At 38.4% G+C, this 19,961-nt stretch overlaps 1 protein-coding gene across 2 annotated transcripts in view; it reads right to left on the bottom strand.

The window, feature by feature from the left end:
• Positions 1–19,961, bottom strand: part of KHDRBS2 (KH RNA binding domain containing, signal transduction associated 2) — a 600,826-nt gene that overhangs the window by 443,571 nt on the left and 137,294 nt on the right. For both annotated transcript variants that reach the window (XM_026653013.2, XM_026653007.2), the window contains exon 2: positions 15,865–15,992. In XM_026653013.2, coding sequence (XP_026508798.1) covers positions 15,865–15,992 — 128 coding nt within the window. The remainder of the gene's footprint in view (positions 1–15,864; positions 15,993–19,961) is intronic.

Raw genomic sequence — 19,961 nt, 5'->3', positions numbered from 1 at the left:
ATAATGGCACTGAACACACTGATTTACTCCAGTGTAACAAAGGAGGCCTTCTCAGATTAAACAGACAGCTGGTTTCCACATTATACAAAATGGTAATATAATCTATTCATACTATTTCTCTTCAAAGGGGTTTGGGAAGATACTAAAGGCCTGAATCTTTGAAGATCCACTCCTTAGAAGCACTGAACATCCTCAGCTCCTGTCAGCATCTACCTCCTCAATCAGGCTCTTAAAGAGAAGGGACACTGATCAAAACTGTTTTGTAGTTTTCAAATATTAACCTTGTGTTAATGAATAACAAACATTTTAACTAAATTTATTTTGGTCTTTATGGTTTCAGGGTTACATAGAATGTATCTGTTAATTTCAAATGCAATACTGTGCAATTAAAGGAGGAGCCCTTCCTCATCTTATCTGGACACATCCATATGTGCAAATACCTCAGGTCAGTTGTTATGTAACTAGGGAAGATTTGGGGCCCCGCTCTTTCTTATAGGGTATATTTGTGACTAGAGGAATGGAAATTTTGTTTTTCAACTCATGGCATTCCTCCACATGCTTCTGCCAGGGGACAAGCTTTCTCCCTACCCACACACCCCTACAGAGGAAGACAGATGTTCTACCTATTAAACTTTTTGATCTCAGAGGATCTACCAGAGGCAGGGGCTTCCACACTGCTACTTACCCCAACCCTCCCTCTGCTCTTCTAGGAAATGTGCTGCCAGGATCATCTCCCAACTCTGGCAACCTCTGAAAAAACCCTCCTTGATGTGATGAGGGAACCATCACCAGTTACTGCAGACTTTGGCCCCTCTTACACCCATATCTGCATCTAGCAGAGTATGGCTACCCCTCAGACCTGCTGCTTGCCACCTGAGTTGTTGCAGAGCTCTCTTCCCTATTGTTCTCATCTCCTCCACTTGGATGCACAAAGACCAGTGATTTGGATCCTATTTTTGTTAGGGAACATTGTTAAATTTAATATGACTAAATCAATGAAACTCTAGCAATTATGTTGATAAAATACAGCATTTTACATTGGAAATAAGCCTCAGTGACTATTGCTGTCCAGTAGCTAAAGGAAATGAAATCACATATCAATGGAAAGTTACATCAATGCTTTTAGGGAATATTTACATCATCTAATGGAATATGGACATAGAATCATAGAAATGTAGGGGTGAAAGGGATCACAAGAAATCATCTAGTCCATCCCCACACACTAAGGCTGGATTAAGTATACATGGACCTCTCCTGACATGTGTATGTCTAACCTGTTCTTAAAAATGTCCAACAATGCAGGTTTCACAACCTCCCTAGCTAACCTGATCCAATGCTTAAATATTTTGATAGATATTTATTTTTTCTAATATCTAATGTAAATCTTCCTTGCTACAGAGGTCACTGGTTATTTATTGTCCTGCCCACAGTGGACACAGAGAAAAAAATTAACCATTGCCCACTTTATCACATCCTTTTACATTCCTTTTTAAACTGAACAGTATGGATAATTGACCCTTGGGAGTGCCAATAAAATGGTAGATGGGAAAGGGGAAACAATGGAATAGTGGTGCTATACCTTAGCTATGCAAGTTTGTTAAAAGCAAGATAATGGGAAATGATTTTTTCAATACATTTTAATAAAATTATAAAAACAATCTGTATTAAAAAGCCCTGAAATGTATATTTACAGAACATAAACAATACTGCAAAATCCATCCAAAGCGCAAATCTAGGAAAGAATCTCTTGTCTGTTGGGTATTTTTTGTTTATCGTTAGAAAAACAAATTAGCACAGAAAAAAAAATTGCTGACGTTTGACAGACACTGAACCTGATGCTCCCCTAGCATGCAGCAGCAGAGACAACAGCAGAAAGAGGCTTGACATACAATGAAAGGAAGATACCAGAGCATAAGAAGTGCTCCTCCATTGTTCCCAAGCCTGCAAAGCCCTCTGCACTAGAACTACGTGGGTGAGACTGTAAAGAGATTGTGTGGAGATAAACAGTGAAGGAAGCCTGAGGAGCAGCTGCTCTACACGGCATGTTCCCCTGAAAGCAGAGATTAAAATTTATGGCAAATTGAAATGAATGCTTAATGCTGTTCAGATCAATTCCAGCCATCTTTGACTCACTCCTCAAACCTTCTCCTCCTCCTGCCTCCACTTCTCTCTCTGCACAGGATTTTGCTTATTTCTTTCAAGAGAAAATTGACAAAACGCAACATGACATGCTGCCTCCGCTTGGTTCTGCCCTGTTTTGACTCTTTCCATCTTTCCTCTGGTCATCTTTCCTCTGGTCATAGTTACAGAAGTTTCTCATCTGCTCTCCTTCTCTAGCCTCTCCATTTGCCCAAGTGACCCCATCCCCTCCCATCTGCTGATCTCCCTTGCACCCACAGTGATCCCCTCCTCTTACTCATCTCCTTAACCTCTCACTCACTTCTGCCAAAAATGGACTAATGTCTCCCATTTAAAAAAAAACAAGCAAACCTTGACCCCACTTGTCTGTCTGTCTCCCCATCTTCCTTTCATCTCTAAGGTTATTGAATGCACTATTTACAATTGCCTGCAGTTCCTCTCCTCCAATTCCATCCTAGATTTTCTCCATTCTGGCTTCTGCCCCTTCCACTCTACTGGAACTGCTTTTGCCAAAGTCTCTAATGACTTCTTTGTAGCCAAATCTCAGAACCATACTACATCCTCATCCTTCTTGACCTGTTAGCTGCCTTCCACACAGTCAACCATGCTCTTCTTAAAAATCTTCTCCTCCCTTGGCTTCTGCAATTCTGCCCTCTCCTGATTCTCCTCCTACCTCTCTAATTGCTCCTTCAGCATGTCCTTGGGAGGATGCTCCCTCTCTTCCCTCCAGCTTTCTGTGGGGGTTCCACAAGTATCTGAACTTGGTTCTCTTTTCTTCTCCCGCTACACCTTATCACTGGGTAATCTAATCCACAAACACAAATTCAACTACCATCTCTGTGGCGGATTCACAGATCTACCTCTCTACTCCAGACCGGTTTCCTTCTGCCCAAACAAAAATCTCAGTCTGTTTCTCTGACATCACCTCATAGATGTCTAGCTGCCAGCCCAGGATCTACATGGCTGAAACAGAACTCTTAATCTTCTCCCCAAACCCTCTGAGGTAACTTCTTTCTTGATCACTGTGGACTACACCACCATCCTGCCCATGACTCAGACCTGTAATCTGGGTATCATCCTCATTATGGATTTCTCTCTAGGTCTTCACATCCAGAGTATGCCTAAGTCTTGCAGATTCTTTCTGCATGACATCGCTAAGATATGGCCATTTCTATTCATCCACACAGCTAAAACTCTCGTGCAGTCTCTCATCATCTCACATTTTGATTACCACAAACACTTTTTCTGTCCTTGATAAATGCAGTTTTGTGATATCCATTCAAAATGCTGCTGCAAAGATAATTTTCCTAGTCTTAGGTGCTTTCACCACGTCAAATCTTTCTCTGCACCTCTTTACTGGCTCCCCCTTTATTGTATCAAACATAAGCTATTTTGTCTTCACCTGCAAGGTCCTGCCCAACCTATCCCTACCCTACATCAATCATCTTTCATTCAGTACGGAAGAAGCTCTATGTAAACCTCTGCAAAACTAACTCATCCTCCTCCTTCAAATCCCTCCTTAAAAATCTAATTTGCTCTGAGGCCTACAAAAAACCTGAGTTTGATTGACTGCTGGTGCACTGAGAGAGACCACTGCTTATCATCTCATTCTTTCCTTGAACTCCTTCATCTGTTGGTATCCATCTGTGGTCTCTTGTCTTATACTTCGATTGTAAACTCTTTGGGGCTGGGACTGTCTTTATTCTGTGTACAGCACCTACCACAATGGGGTTGGTTCATTATTGGGACTCCTAAGCACTATGATAATACAAATGAAAGAACAACAACAGTATGGCATGAACTCAGAGTTGGTAGGAATGCTCAGTGGTGGTAGCTGACTCACTAGGTTTCTCTCACAAGAGAAAGAAGGTCTCTAGGAGCAATATAGGGATTTCTCAGTGCTCTTACAGAATTAGAATATGATTTTCTTCACAGATCCTTTCTCTCTTGGATATGACATCTTTGTCATTGCCCCATGTGCAAAGCCTCAAAACCTTCCCCCTTATGAAGCATGAGTTCAGATTGTGCAAGATGACATTTTCAGAGTGACCTGACTGCTATGCCCTCTTCTTACAAATTATAGTCTGAAAGGAATACATTTAGGCCCATGTCCTTAATTTGTCCTTTTTACTTAGATACTCTTGAAGTCTCACATTAAGGTGTGATGTGTTGTGTTATGTCATGTGTTGCAATAATTAAGACTAATAGAATGAGATCAATGTAGAGTTTCAGCTAGTGTGTTAATGTTTTACTTGATGACTGACTTTCAGAATTTATAATAACTCTCTGCCAAAGCTGGATACAAAAATTAACATAGATGACTATTTTGTAGTCAGTTTCAGACTCACATACAACAGAATATCAGATTTTGTTCTGAGATGTCAAAGGAGGAAAAAGACCTTTTACTTTGACAAAATTTTAATATGGTTTTGTGGCAAGTACAATATCCAGATCGCAGTCAGGAACTGATTAGCTTTTGCAGATTCTGAATTAGTAGTACATCTGACCAGTCTAGACTAGAACAGCATAGGAATAAGAAAAAATTCTGACCAATTATAGGCTGCAGTAACAGTTAAAGTGCGTATTTTGATTTTGTTTACAATGAGTCTAGGATTAAAAGACACTGGAACAAATTTTCTGATGACATACACTCTGAGCAATCCAATTGGCTTCTTCAGGCTGTGAGCTAAGTACACAAATATTCATTGCCTCATGAAATCAATTGCAGTACACAATATAACCCACAATGTTGGAACATTTAGCCGTACCCCTCCACACCATTTAATTTGATCTTTTTCCTGAACATTTAATTCTTAAATCCTACTTCCAAACACATATAGTCCTGTACCACATCCTTACTTTAACATGTTTTATATGGATTACAAATAAATCTTAATGATTTAGGAAAAGATGCCACATTTACCTGCCTTGCTTTACAATTACTAAGATCTGGGCATTAAATATAAATTATAAAATGGCTACTAAAAATTCTAGATCCCCATAAGCTAATGGGATATCTGTTCCATATAGTTTCTCATAATGAGGCATAGAATATAACCACATAACTTCATGGGAAGATTAGTATAATGTTCTTTAGTATTCTGCTAAACCCCCAAATATGAGGGTTGGATGTTGTAGAGGAAAATTGATTCCATTATGAAATAATTGGAATAAAACATTTATATTATTGTCTGATGCTTCTGTGCCATTTCAAACTTCCCAATTAGAATACATTATTATTAATGGAAGTTATACATGCAACTCCCCCACACTTAAAAGAAAGAACAGATCTCTTATTCTATATGTTGGCAGTGTTTCAAATGGAAAAGCCTACTTCAACTGTATGACACCTCCTTCAATAAATATTTTGCTTTTTGTCTTTATGCAAAACATACTCACATTTCATCAAAAAGCAAGGGTAAAGGTGAAAAATGCTTGTCAAGGTTTTCCTGTATTTGGAGGCCTGTTCTCCCTTTCCAAACAAAATTTTGATCCTGTATTATGAGTGTGAGTGTGTGTGTGTGCGCGCGCATTAGAATATATAACAATCGTTATTATGATAAACACAGCAAAACCCACATTCACGTTATTGGACTGAGATAAAATGAAGGACTACATTTATAAAGCATTGCAGAAACTTTAACTTGGATCTCTGATGAAATCATATCTATAAAACCAAGTGCAATATTTTAAAATGTACCTAAAAATGTTTTGCTTATGAAGAACAGAAATGCAGCCTTTTTTGCAACAAAGGTAGCTGAATTAACACAGAAGTATCAAAAAGATCCACTATTTCCCTGATAATTTCATTTTCATTAGGGAAATAGCAATTTTTTTGATACTGCTGTTTTAATTTCCATTAAGCGGAAAAAGCCATCACCTTCAAGCCCTTCCTCAAAACATAACTTGGCTGTAATTCATACAGGGAACCTGATAATAGCTAGAATTATGCATATCCTATTATATTTGCTATCCACTCTCCCCCATGCAACCTTCTGATTTGTGTCATTCACCAATTATGTTTTTTTCAGAGCAGAGGCTTTTATTTATTATATCTTTGTATAGCGCCTAGTGCAACAGGGGCCGACTTTGTTTGGGCCTTTGGGTGCTGACGCAACATAAATGTTAAATGACAGTAATTGTTCTTAAAGTGTGTCTTGAAATGTTGTGGACAATACCGAATTCATAAAAGGAGAAAGTCAATGTAAATCAAAGGACTGTAATTTAGCTCCCCAGTTTGTAATTGTAATGAGGATGAGTTCAAGGGACATGATATAAAAGTTGGAGGTGGAGGGATATACAAGAAGAAAAGAAATCTATACTATTGTAAAAAGAATTTTTACATGATTTTGTTGTCAAGGAAAAAAATCTCTAATTATGGGCCTGCTTTTGTGCTACTGGCTTTTAATTACGTGTCTGTCTTTTTAATTATGCTGTTGAAGCTTTATATAGCCCTGGATAGTAAAATGAAACAAAGGGAATCAAGGATCTAAAAGTTCATCTGGAAGACATTGTCATTCTTTGCAATAAGGAACAATTTGATGAAAGTGTGTCGCTAAAAGGAACCTGCAAAGAGTAAAATACTTTAGTACCCCATAGAAGGTAGCTAGTACAATGGGAGTTGATTTTAATAGAAATGCTGTTAAAATATTAAAATCAACATGTCCAAATTAAATTCTCCAGGCACTGAGCAAAATTCCCTCAGCCTGCAGCTGATCATGGAAAGGAAGGAGCTAAGGTGGTTGTTCCATGCCAGCCATTTGATAATCTTGGGTCTTAACATTTGGACTCCTGATGGTGCACTACCACTTTTAGAGCTACCATTAATGTCAGTGGTCAAAGATGAGGTCCTAACAGAGCTGGTAAGAAAATAAAATAATAAGTAAAAATAATAATAATTAATAATATAGTTACTTTAATTGTAACATTTCATTTCTATTTTTATTGAAATACTACATTCATCTGCATTTTCTGACCAGCTTAGATTTTTTTTAAATTGGCAGACTTCTGGATTCTCTGCTTGTGTTTTCTCTGAATTGTGGACTCTTTTTCCATTGGTTATTTCAGTAACCAGATATCTCCTTTAAAAGTATTTTCCCATAATTCAGGGTGTCCAAGTAACTTTAAAAAGCAAAATCAAGTGTCTCAGTACACTGAAGAGAGGGAAAAGTTGTAAGGCAACATCCTCCCTGTTATTTAACTCAACTGTCTCCCCTTCTTCCCTTCCCCCCCAAATTCTTCCTAAGAGCTCGTGTATTAAACATTATGTCCTCCTGGGATAGAATTCCAACCTCAAGCATTCAACAATCATGAGTCCAGCCCCTCCAATCATGAGCTTTTAAAAATACCATATGCATCTTCTCAATTGTCCAATGATATAATAGCCGTTAGGGGTCATATTATCAGGCTTTTCCTTGCAATCATGGGGGGCATTTTTTTTTAAATAAAAGCTGAAATTCTCATGTAATCACAAGAATTCAGGATTTGGGGCTTTAAGAAAAGCATCAGCTATCATGAAACTCATAAAATTGAAAGAGTTGGCAACACTGCTTTTTCTAATATTTATGCTGTGACTTGTGCCAACGGTTCTGGGTAAATATTAAACTTGGTGGAGGGGCTATTTCCTGACTGATAAAGAAACTTGGTATCACCTATCATTTTATAAATCTAAACTAAAACTAAACTAAAAATGAGACCTGTGTGAAAAAGTTGCCAGTTCAGTGACTCTGCTACCTATCAATAGCTGGTAGAGTGCAAACTTTTTGGGTGTACGATAAAGAACCTTTTACTTAAATAATTAAGTCAGTACCCCCTTTATAATGTAGCACAATGGAACCAAATACATCATTGTCCCCTCTTTCATTTTGAGCTACTCTTCTAAAAAATTCCATCAGCTTAGCTAGACAAGACCTATTCTTCCGATCCACGTTGTTGATAACTTAGTTTCCAATATTTTGCCAAGTATGTAGTCTTTTCACTTCTTAGAAGGTAACAGTTGAAGACCCCAATCTATAATTAGCCTTTTAGCTTCTGTTTCCTTTATAACGAATATCAACCTTCATCCAATCCCCGGGAACTTTTCCTTGCTTGAGTGACATATCAAACTCTCCTGCTTCCATACATGTCAACAAGGGCCTCTTCATTTCTGGTTACAGCAATACTGCCAGTTCATACTCTGTTTCCTCTGCAATTCTAATATCCTTTCACACTAACCAATCACTGCCTATTGCTCCTTCCACTCACTTGCTTAAAAAGGGTTCCAAACACACAAATCACCTGGAGATGCTTGACATAGCAGGAGTTGCTGTGAAAGCTGGACAGATAGCTGTCAGGCTCCCAGGGGAGTAACATATAAAAGGAAGAGGATGCTAAGAAAATAAAATCACCACCTTCTCTCGCGGAGTTGTGCTTCTGTGACAGAACAAGGGCAGGAAACCCTAGCCTTCAGAATAAATTCTGTAGCTCTGATGAGTGACCATGAAAGTTATGAAAGTTTATGAAATCTGAGAAGATACAAACATTATTCAGTACAGTGACAAAATTTTATAGAATAAATGTAATATTAAAGACAATAAATTATTTATACTTAGCGTATATTATTCCCTAGGTTGTTCATGCATTTTATAAATTACTGCTTACACAAAGCAGAAACAATGAACAAATCCAGTTTTCACACAATGGTGAAATCCTGGCTTTATTGAAATCAAAGGAAAAACTTCCACTCACTTGAATGGGGCCAGGGCTTCCCCCAAATTGAACAATCTTGCAGTTAATATTGTGCACTATACACATGTCCAAATTTTCAAACCGTTTATGGTACAAAGGAGCAAATTTACAAAGCAAGGCTTAAATGCTATACTTTTTATGTGTATGCTATAGCAAAATGAGAATAGGAATTGACAACAAAAATTAACTGCTACTAAACGGAAAAACATCTACATTATGGACAGAGCAGATTTATGTGACACACTTCATTTAATGAAGTGGATGCAGCAATATACTAATTAGAAAAATTGCACACTAGGATGAACTTAATGTTATTTCTAAAGGAAGTTTTTGTCTTTCTTCAAAATAAAGCATAAAAAGTAAGGAGTGATTATGGATGGGCAAATGGATTTTTGATGTATTTGAAGAAAATGCATACATACGGAAGTTAGGGAAAAACATTCTTAGATCTTAATGGTCCATCTCTACTCTAATCCTTTGTTCTCCTTACACATATGCACATATTGCCATAGAGATAAAGTCTGTAATAAAATGTGTTCTACACTACAAAATAGTTTGAGAACTTGTGCGGGACTCATCCCTGCAGCACCTCCTGCTGGTTGTCTCAAGGAATTAGCTCTCCAGCCCTCGGCGCGCCCTCTGCAGGCCGGTGTCCCGCTGCCCCCCCATGTCCCTCCCAGGACCCCAGTGCCCCTTTACCCAGGGGCTGCCCCCTGGCAAAACCCCCACCAGTCTCTATGGGTCTCCCCTTTCTGGGAAACCCCCAACCCTCTAATCCCCACCTTGCCTCAGTCTGGGCTACTGACATTCATCACTGAACCCCCGCTCCCTGGGGCAGACTGCAGTGTAAAAGCCACTCATCATAGGCAAGGGGATTTGGACCTGCTGCCTTCCTCTGCCTCCCAGTACCTCTATGGGCCTTGGACCAGGCCCTGCAGCTGGGGAGTTGCCAGCCTGGAACTCCCCTGGCTCTCCCCAGCCCTACTTCACTCCCAGTACCCTTTCTGCAGGCAGCCAGGCCCAGCTGTCTGGCTCACAGCCTTTTTATACAGGCCAGCTGTGGCCTGATTGGGGCGTGGCCCAGCTGCAGCTGCTTCCCCAGCCACAGCCCTCTCCAGTGTCTGTAAGGGGAAGGACTGACACCCCAGGGCAACCAGCCGGGCAACACCTTGCCCCAGTGAGGGGGGCAGCGAAAGGTACCCCCCTGGGTTTTTGTTTGAGACTGTTTCTTTTTGTTTGGTGGAGGATCACCCCTTAGGTTGACCCTCAGGCCTACCATGAAAATACGACCAAGGGAGCACAGAAGGGGGAAGGCAAACCCTGCCTGAGTGGGGCTGATTACCCCAGGCCCACCATCGCCAGAGGGGGAAGCACTAAGTCTGACAAGAGAAAAGGGGCACCTTGCCACAATGTATTATACATAAAGACTTGAGTACTTTGCTGATCTTCTGCCACTGTTTTAACAATAAAATGTGGAAGGTGCTGAACTACCACACTTTATAAAAACGTAGACAGCTACAACAAAGGGTTCCAACGGCATCTTCCCCTTAGCTTGTGAGAACACCCATTCAATAGGAAGAGAGGGAGCTGTGTGTGTGCCTGCAGATGGGAAGAGTAAGGGTCTGAGGAATCTATAGTATTACTCGCTATTTCAGTTGAATTAAACACACTCAAGAAGGGAAACACTATTACTTGGCAAGAAAGATTATAGTCTGTGCACTTTATTTGAAATGGTTAAAAAAGTGTTCCATATAAGTCAACTAGGTATATCAATAGTAAAGGACTGCAATCATTTCTGTGATTTGAAGAAGGGTATGAAGACCTTGTTATGGGACTTTGGGATAATCTCCCCTTAGCCATTAAAAAACAACAACTTGCCATTGTGTGCAATGTGCTGCCCTCCGTAAGAGGTAAAATGTGCCATTCAGAAATATTTTTATGAGCCCCAGAAATAAGATACCTCTGGAAAGGAAAGACTGAAGTACACATAGATAGAAAGGGAATGAGTCAGAGAGAACACTTGCTCCATTACAGGCAGGGATTGCCTGAGATGTCATCAGGGGCATTGCCAAAATTCCTGCCTCATTTTGAGCCCTCTTGTAGTATATACAATTTTAAACTAAAAATCAGTCTCCCATAAGAGGTATATCTGATTTGCAGAACAAAGCTGGACTTCAGGAAAGTGAGCAGATCATCTATAGTTCTTCCTACACTAATAGTGCAGCCACCTGAAGCAGGGCCATATTTAAACAAGGCCAAAAATCCTTGGATGAACCAAGTTATATGCTGGCTTCAAAAAAAAACCCCTCTCTATTTATCTATTGCATACTGTTTATACAAGGTTCTGACTAAGTTAACTCCAGTACTAGCCTATACCTAGGGCCCAGGTATTACCTCAGTAAGTGAAGGCATATCTTGAAGGGGAAAGTGAGTGATGATACAAGAGACAGCTGCACACAAAAGTTAGATAACAATCCATATTTAACTATAAAATCCATCAAAAAGTAACTAGCAACCAAATGAACAGCATGTTATTCACTTACAGTATCCAGAGTAGATAGGCAGCTAACAACACTCCTAGAACATACATGCTCAAAATAGACATCCCATCTCTAACCCAGAAACTTTCTGAGGTACAAGGAAGCTGCCAATAAAATATAAGGACTTAAGTAAGAAAGTCACAAGTTTAAAAGTTGTCTGTTTTCCCTTCCATTTTCCCACGACTCTTGGCTGTCTATTATTGCCATGCCACTTTTTTTCTTTTCTCGTTCTTATCTATTGTTTTAAATTATTATCTTATGTCTTTTTCTTGCCTCTCTTTTCTTTTTCTTTGCAAAGAAACATGTGTTTTCCTCTTATTCTTCATTGTCTCCTGCAATTACATTCCTTTCAGTTGCCCAACATCCCTCTTTGCTCTTTCCTATATATACATATTCTAAGGGTATGTCTGTACAGCAATTAAACACACACAGTTGATTCAGGCTCAGGAAACTCAGGCTGCAGGGTTTTAAAACTGAGGTGCAGATGTTTGCGGTCTGGCTGGAATTATCCTAATATAGACTACAGCTGGACTTAGGCTCTTTACAACTCAAACTCACATAATATGTAATTTACATTCCTCCCTTACATATCAGCTCCAAGTTTGTCCCACTAAGTCAAACTAAGGCTTGGTCTACACTAGCAATTTATGTTGGTATAACTACATTGCTCAGGAGTGTGGATTTTCTGTATCCCTGAGCAACGCAGTTAAACCAACCTTAATCCCAGTCTAGTCAATACTAGGTTAACGGGAGAGCTTCTCCCATTGACATAGCTACTATCTCTCGGGGAGGTGGAGTACCCACACTGATTGGAGAAGCCCTCCTGTCGGCATACGTAGCATCTTCACTGAAGTGCTACATTGGTGCAGCTTAATCAGTGCAACTACACCACTGCAGCCTTTGAAGTGTAGACAAGCCCTAAAAGACTAAGGGAGTTGTGAGTTATACTAAGTTCCATGCCTGTGGACTAGAAGAAAGGAGTAGTGCAGAAAAAGCAGTTAACAGGAGGGCATAAGAACATGTAAATTAAAGACTTCTGTTTAAACTTAGCCAGGAAACAGTTGTGAGAAGGTGCAAATTAGGGCTTCTCTACACAGAGATTGAAATAATCAAACTGGGTGTAATTCACACCTTCAATTATTTTGGTGAAAGTCTGTGTGTTGATACTTTACTTTCAGAATAAAAGTGTTCTATTCCAATGTGCTGTGAGTTACACATAAATAGAACACTTTTATTCTGAAATGAGAGCATCAACAAACGCAGACTTGCAACAAAATAACTAATGTTCTGAATTAAACCAATTTAGTTATTTTGGTTTCAAGTCCTTACAGTAAATTAGATTCCCTTACATATCAGATCTATGAGTGAATGAGTGCAAGATACTACCCAACACATCACTTCTGATTTAGACCAACACTCTTTATCAGCAGAGGCATTTTGACATCTTCTCCTTGGAAAGAGTGAAAGAGTTAAATCTTTCCAGAATGTAATGTTACTTGAAATATAATATAAAATCTTTGTAAACACACCTCTTTGCATTTTGACAAGTTAAACAAAGTTGCAAGTTCAAAACCCAGTACTATTACCTTAGTATTTCAGCTGATTTGTCTAAGTTGGAAACTTTAGGCTCAAGGATCCTTCCTTGCTTAAAGGAAAATAGGTTTTTGCCTTTACCTGACATCATAATATTAGATAATCGTCACTAATCATGATCTCTGATGTTTTTTCGGCTGCCTCCAAGCAGCAACTTCAGGAATCAAATGATAGACACATGAGTGCAGATAAATTTAAAACACTCATTCTGCAGCTTGAAGAGCTGTTTAGATACTGGAAGTCCGTTGTGTGTTCAGGTTAATTTTAATCAGGTCTAGCCATCTGCTTCTGAAACTGACTTTAGCTAGTCTATTCCTGTTATACTCTGGATAGTGATCCTCAACCTGTGTATCTAGAGCTGGGTTGTAGCACTTTATGATCCCTTACGCAGTATAAAATTCAGTGGTGCAGAAGCCTTGACAGGGGCAAATTGCATCCAAAAAGCTTATTTGTTGATTGGCAGCCCTAATTAAATATCTGGGAAATCTTTAGGCAACATGCAATGTATTTTCTTCCCCCAATTTGGTCAGATGTTTTGATCCAAAGTTTTGTGCTCCCGGGCACACCCAGCAGACATGTATAGCTCTTCCCCTTCTTTTCAGATTCCCTCCAACAGTGCTCATTAGGAATTTTAATTTTGTAATAGTTTATCAGTGATTGCTGATCACTAAAATAATTTTCTTGTATAATACGGCACATAGAAGAAGCAGGTCTATCCAGCTAAATAATATACCATTTGGTTTAATTTTTTTTATGGCATATCCTTTTCCTAGCTTTCCAGAAATGTAGGTTTCACACTAATGAAGGGCTCCTATTGCCATGATCTGATAAATGCACGAAATTATGCCCTTGTTGCCCAATTTACACATTGTATGTTTTCTAGAATAACATAGTGTTGGAATCTCTGATGAGTTAACATACTATCTAAGCAGTACAGACATTTATAAAAGGTAATCCTGGGCTGCCAAACTTAGATCTGGTTTGATGATAACTCATTAATACTTTATTCTTACATATTTGACCTATTTAATGAATCCTTGATTCTTCCCAAATCTTGAAACTTCCTGGCTTCTGCTGTAGATTACATTCTAAATTCTTGCTAAGCAATCAATTCTAATGTTTCTGTTTGTAGACTGAGCTCTAGTTTGTGTGTCAGGAAGAAATATCCACCAATCTCCATGTACAGCACTACAGAACTGGCTAGCAACGATTTGGAAGATTTTCACTTTCCCCAAATGTAATTGATGATGGTTACCACCAAAGAAAGGGCGCTGGATCAAACTGACCAATAGTCTGATCCAAAATGGCAAATCCTATGTTTGAAGATAACAGATAGAAGCAAAATACATGAAGATTTGAGAACTATACAGTCTGAAGACAATGTTGGCAGGAAATCAATAACAGAAATTTTCTGAGTCTATTTTATATTAATGAAAAAAATTCCTTACCTACAGTGCAGATAATTTGTTTGACTGCTCAAAACATCCAGAAATATTTTATAACTTACATTTCTCATTAACATAACAAGCTAATTAAAGCAAATGAAGGTTAATTTAATCATACACAGGTACTGTATTTGAACAGATTATTGCATTTATCTAATAATAGTTTGTCTTTCATTCTTCTATCCTCATTAAACAGTATTCTGAATAATTAGAATATCAGAAATAGCTTTTATAAAGATACAGTATTACTGTATTCTTATTAAGAATTTCAGGTCACCTACAGCATTTATACAAAATGTTACAAATCTAGGCAAAGTACCTCAGGCTATGAAGCAAGAAAGTAATTCTTTATATCACTGTGTGCATTTCTAAGGTCTTTACCATTTGGATGATTACATTATCTCAGTTTTATATTCACTATTCAGGAGGTAAATGTCATCTTGAATCACTGAATCTCAATTTTTTACACCTTTCATTTTGGTTGATAGGCTTTTTACCCATTGTAATTTATTGCTATTACTGATGAAAGTATAAAACTAAAAAACTGAGAGTGTAATCAAGGCTAATGGTGAACCAAATACCATGTGATAATAAATTAGCAAGAAAAACTGCTTTAGAGACAAATTGAGAGGTTTACCATTTCAGGTTGAAAACTGTTACAACAATTGTTTATGTAAAATACAAGGCTGTACAAACAGAATCACATTCTCTTCTTTTATGTAAAAATACTACAACATGTCTTGGCTCTTTATTATACAGAGCTATGGAGAGGCATTTTCACCTTAAGAACCTACACATCTGGCTAACGTATGATAATTGTGGGCTAATGATAATTTTCATTTATCATGACATATAATGCGAAAGAGACCAAACTACTAAATTAGAAGAAACTGTGGCCAAAGCTGAGTGAATTTTGCAGGAAGGCATGTACATTGTTAGTCACTGCTCATAGTTATCCAACGACTATTCCGTTAAATTAGTATAACAAATGAAGACGCTGCAGCGCATTTGAGCTGACTTTTCACAATTATTGGGCTTGCCTTTATGTTCTTGCTGTGAAATTATATTCTGTTCTAAATTTGGTCATTAAGTTTATACAACGACAAGGACAAATACTGCAGTCTTTATTAAGAAGAAACTCCTATGGCAAATCAATGAAACTTTTGCCTGATTTAGGACCTGATCCAAATGTAAAGACTTCCATTGACTTCAATGGCTTTTGAATAAGGCCACAAGTTACAGTTTGGACCAGACTATCTAATTACAGCAAAATCTAAGAATGAAACTGTCATCCTAACTTTTAAATATCCTGAAGCCCTGCATAGTGTTTCTAAAGTCAAGAAACAAAATAATTAAGCATATGATTTTTCCACTTCTCTGCTGTGAAACACTAACAGTATATTAAATTATAGTTACAGTACCTTGGGATACTGTTTGACAGGGATCAGTACTCTTTCTGACAGCTTTATGTTTTTGTTGCTGATGACATCAAGGTATTTCTTTTCTTCATCTTCCTTTTTCCCATCAGAACCCTGAAATTTTTCAATTTCTGAAAAATTTAACAAAAAGAAAGCAATCAGTGAGATGATATTTGTCATCCTCAGAAATTCTACTAGACTTAATATGACTTTTTTTTCTATTTATAAAAAATATTATGGAATTGGACAAAAAAACAACCAGTTGTAAATTTTGAGTTGTCTGGTCTTACTTAAGTCAATTTACAACTGCTTGTTTTTTTTGTCCAATTACATCATATTCTTATAATCCTGCACCATTAATTCCAGTGAAACTAGGATTTGATACAAAGAGTGTTTTTTTAGGGAGGGAGGTTTAAAGCATTCAGCATTTGTTTAATTCTGCTCCCGCTGATGTTGACGGTAGAACCCTACTGATTTCAATGGGGGGAAGAAATAGACCAATGCTGAACATTTTTGAAAACCTCCCCTTTAAACCTTTACCAAAGATTCCATTTAGTTAACCAAATCTGAGAAGAGAAGCACTTTGGCTATGTTTGATGGACCTCTATAAATGAGACTGCCACAGTCAGTAAGATTCGGCTTGTAATTGTTTAGCTTACAGTGAAAGCATTCAAGAATGAAAGAATCATCCTGTCATTACTCTACTGACATTTTCCATGCAAGTGTGATTTTCATAGAGGTCATAAATGATGTTCAGGTCACTTTTCCAAATGAGATCACTTTCTTGTGTGTGTGTGTGTGTGTGTGCACGCACACATCTGTATGTATTTTTTAAAGTGGCTACTGTTAAAACAAACAGTTTTAATCTGCTGATCATGCAATAATAAAATATCCTGTTGACTTTTTAATTTAGATCTTATGAAAAATTGGGATTAATGAGCTACTTATTGTACTGTAGTTAGTAGTTAGCAGTTCAGGACCAACAATTCTTTTCACTAAAAAAGCTTCTTAAACTATTTTTAAGTAAGTATTAACTAATTTGCCCCCTTTATTTACTTGATATGTAAAATTAAATCAAGTGACAAATTCAACTGTTACACTACATAATATCTTTTCTGAACTAAGATCAGGGCTGTTAGGTGACATAGTTCAGTACACACAGGAATAATGATACTTAAAAGCACTTAACAGTCTCACAAAATCACCCTAAAAATGTATTCAAATTCACTTAGTTATGAACAATGTCACATACATTGACAACTGGTAGTAACACTGTCAGCAAAGACTAATGATAAACAGCAACATATCACTTTGAGGAGATGGGTCTAGTGAAAGAGCTTAGTGATATCAGAGGGCATGATTACAAATTCAATATTTCTAGCAATATCATTATTTCTAGTTATTAAGTGTAGCGCCCAGGATATTATAGCTGCTTTCCAAACAAACATTCCAGAAGGGGCATTCCTGAGGCGCTTGCAATCACAAAGCAGAGGCAGATAACCAGAGATGAGTGGAAGGGGAACAATAATTAGCAACGGATATGCAATTACTCAGACACACCTCTGTCCTGGTGCTGACAAAGCTACCACCATCTTCAGTATCTGTGGATAAATGTTGATCTTTTAACATTGACTACTCTAGGTCCAGCCTTACTTAAAACCTTCATTATTGATCAGCACTTAAATGTCACAGTGGTAGACATACACAGACATAGAATGGATCTCAAATAGGGAGGAAACGATGAGTAATTAAATTTTTCAGATGATACTAATTTGAAAGAGAGACACAAATATTATTCAAGACAAGGAAATTGACTCACCAATACTAAAAGAAATAAAATGATTTCCAAAAATGAATTCCAATTTGGAAAAATGCAGTCTAATATACTTGGGGAAAATAAATGTGATACACAATATTCAATGGGAAGGAGAATTCAGGAAAGCAGCATGGCTGAAACAGTATGAGTGATAGTGGACAGTTAATTAGGCATGAGTTTACACAGCAATGTATGGCAGCAAAAATAGCCAGTGCATTCTACAGTGGGTTGGTAAATAGGTATTCTCATACATAGTTCTAATGCAGCCATACAGGGAATATTCAATGTGTGGATTTTCATGATCAGAACAATGGACAAACTCCTGAGGGGGTTAAGAAAACATATAGCTTGTTTGGAAGTTGATTAAGATGACCAAACAGCAAGAAGGAAGAGGTATTATTTAGAGTGGTGCACAGAATCATAAATAGGAGTAATGGGATCAAATTAAGAAAGGGACTATTTAGACTGTGAACCTGGAGATACTTTCTGGCAGGGAGAACGATTAGACTGTGAAATATTTCTAAGGAAAGTGGGGAAAGGCCTGTCACTATGGATATACAAATGAGACTGGGCAAAGCAAATGTAAATGTACAACATGGGTAATTTTGAACCAGCAGGGGAAATGGACTGACATGTCTATCCCATCACTAAAAATCAATGAATCTATCATTTACAGTAGCACTTTTAGTCTTCAAAGTACTTTTATAGATCCCAATTTAGAAAGGCACTTAAGCATGTACTTAACTTTAATTTTGATTTTAATGGGACTTAAGCAAAAGCTAAGGACTATCTTGAATAGGGATGATTACCTGACCTGAGGCTTTAACATTATGTTATTCTCACAATATCCCCGTGTGGTAATTAAAGGAAAATTATTATTTCATAAACAGTAAAATGTAGCCTTTGGCAAGTCACATGGGGCAATATTTTTAAATCCAAGTGTTTATATTTAGGCACTCAAATAAGCTACATCAGGGATCGGCAACCTTTGGCACGCAGCCCACCAGGATAAGGACCCTGGCGGACCGGGCCGGTTTGTTTACCTGCCGCATTCGCAAGTTCGGCCGATCATGGCTCCCACTGGCCGTGGTTCGCCGCTCCAGGCCAATGAGGGCTGCGGGAAGCGGTGGCCAGCACATCCCGCAGCCCGCGCTGCTTCCCGCAGCCCTCATTGGTCTGGAGCGGCGAATTGCAGCCAATGGGAGCTGCGATTGGCCGAACCTGTGGATGCAGCAGATAAACAAACCGGCCCGGCCCGCCAGGGTCCTTACCCTGGCGTGCCGCATGCCTAAGGTTGCCGATCCCTGAGCTACATGATTTTCAGAGGAGATGAACATCGATAAGTCCCATTAACCCCCTGTTTCCTCTGAAATCTCCTCACTATAATCATAGCAAGTAGTCTCTCTTTTAGAATATGTTTTTTTTTTAATTGCTGCACCCATTTTCTTCACTGCGTAAGGCTGAACATTCACATACTGAGAAACATTTCTCACCCTCTATGAACTGCAAAATGTTTTTGAAAATAATCAGTTTAACTGAACAAGTTTATTTTGTCCCCTACTGCTGGCAGTGGACATTTTACTCAGTGGTTGTATAGTTAAACCAATTGCAATCTTGCTGAACTATAGGTTAACCAGTTAGATTTATTTCATTGGACCAACATTAAACATTATTAAAGTGCAGATACTGACTGTTAAACCAGTGCAAGAGTAGATACACCATTTATTGAACTGTATTGCCTACCACTAGTGCAAAAATGATATTGTTTTACATCAAAATTGTTGCTACCAATAATAGGATCAATAATGCCAATTTTCATCAGAAAACTTCCCAAAAATCTGATCTCTGTGACAGTACACCAGTGAAAATCATAAGTGACTCTAGCAATTTAAATCATAGAATATTAGGGTTGGAAGAGACCTCAGGAGGTCATCTAGTCCAATCCCCTGCTCAAAGCAGGACCAATACCAACTAAATCATCCCAGCCAGGGCTTTGTCAAGCCGGGCCTTAAAAAACTCTAAGAATGGAGATTCCGCCCCGCCCCCCCCCCCAGGTAACCCATTCCAGTGCTTCACCACCCTCCTAGTGAAATAGTGTTTCCTAATATCCAACCTAGACCTCCCCCACTGCAACTTGAGACCATTGCTCCTTGTTCTGTCATCTGCCACCACTGAGAACAGCCTAACTCCATCCTCTTTGGAACCCCCCTTTGGGTAGTTGAAGGCTGCTATCAAATCCCCCCTCACTCTTCTCTTCTGCAGACTAATTAACCCCAGTTCCCTC

This window comes from Terrapene carolina, unplaced genomic scaffold (assembly GCF_002925995.2).
Source record: "Terrapene carolina triunguis isolate 2854851 unplaced genomic scaffold, T_m_triunguis-2.0 Scaffold42, whole genome shotgun sequence".
Lineage (NCBI taxonomy): Eukaryota > Metazoa > Chordata > Testudines > Emydidae > Terrapene > Terrapene triunguis.
Note: the sequence above shows the minus strand (reverse complement) of the source record. Positions and strands in the feature narration are given on the sequence as shown.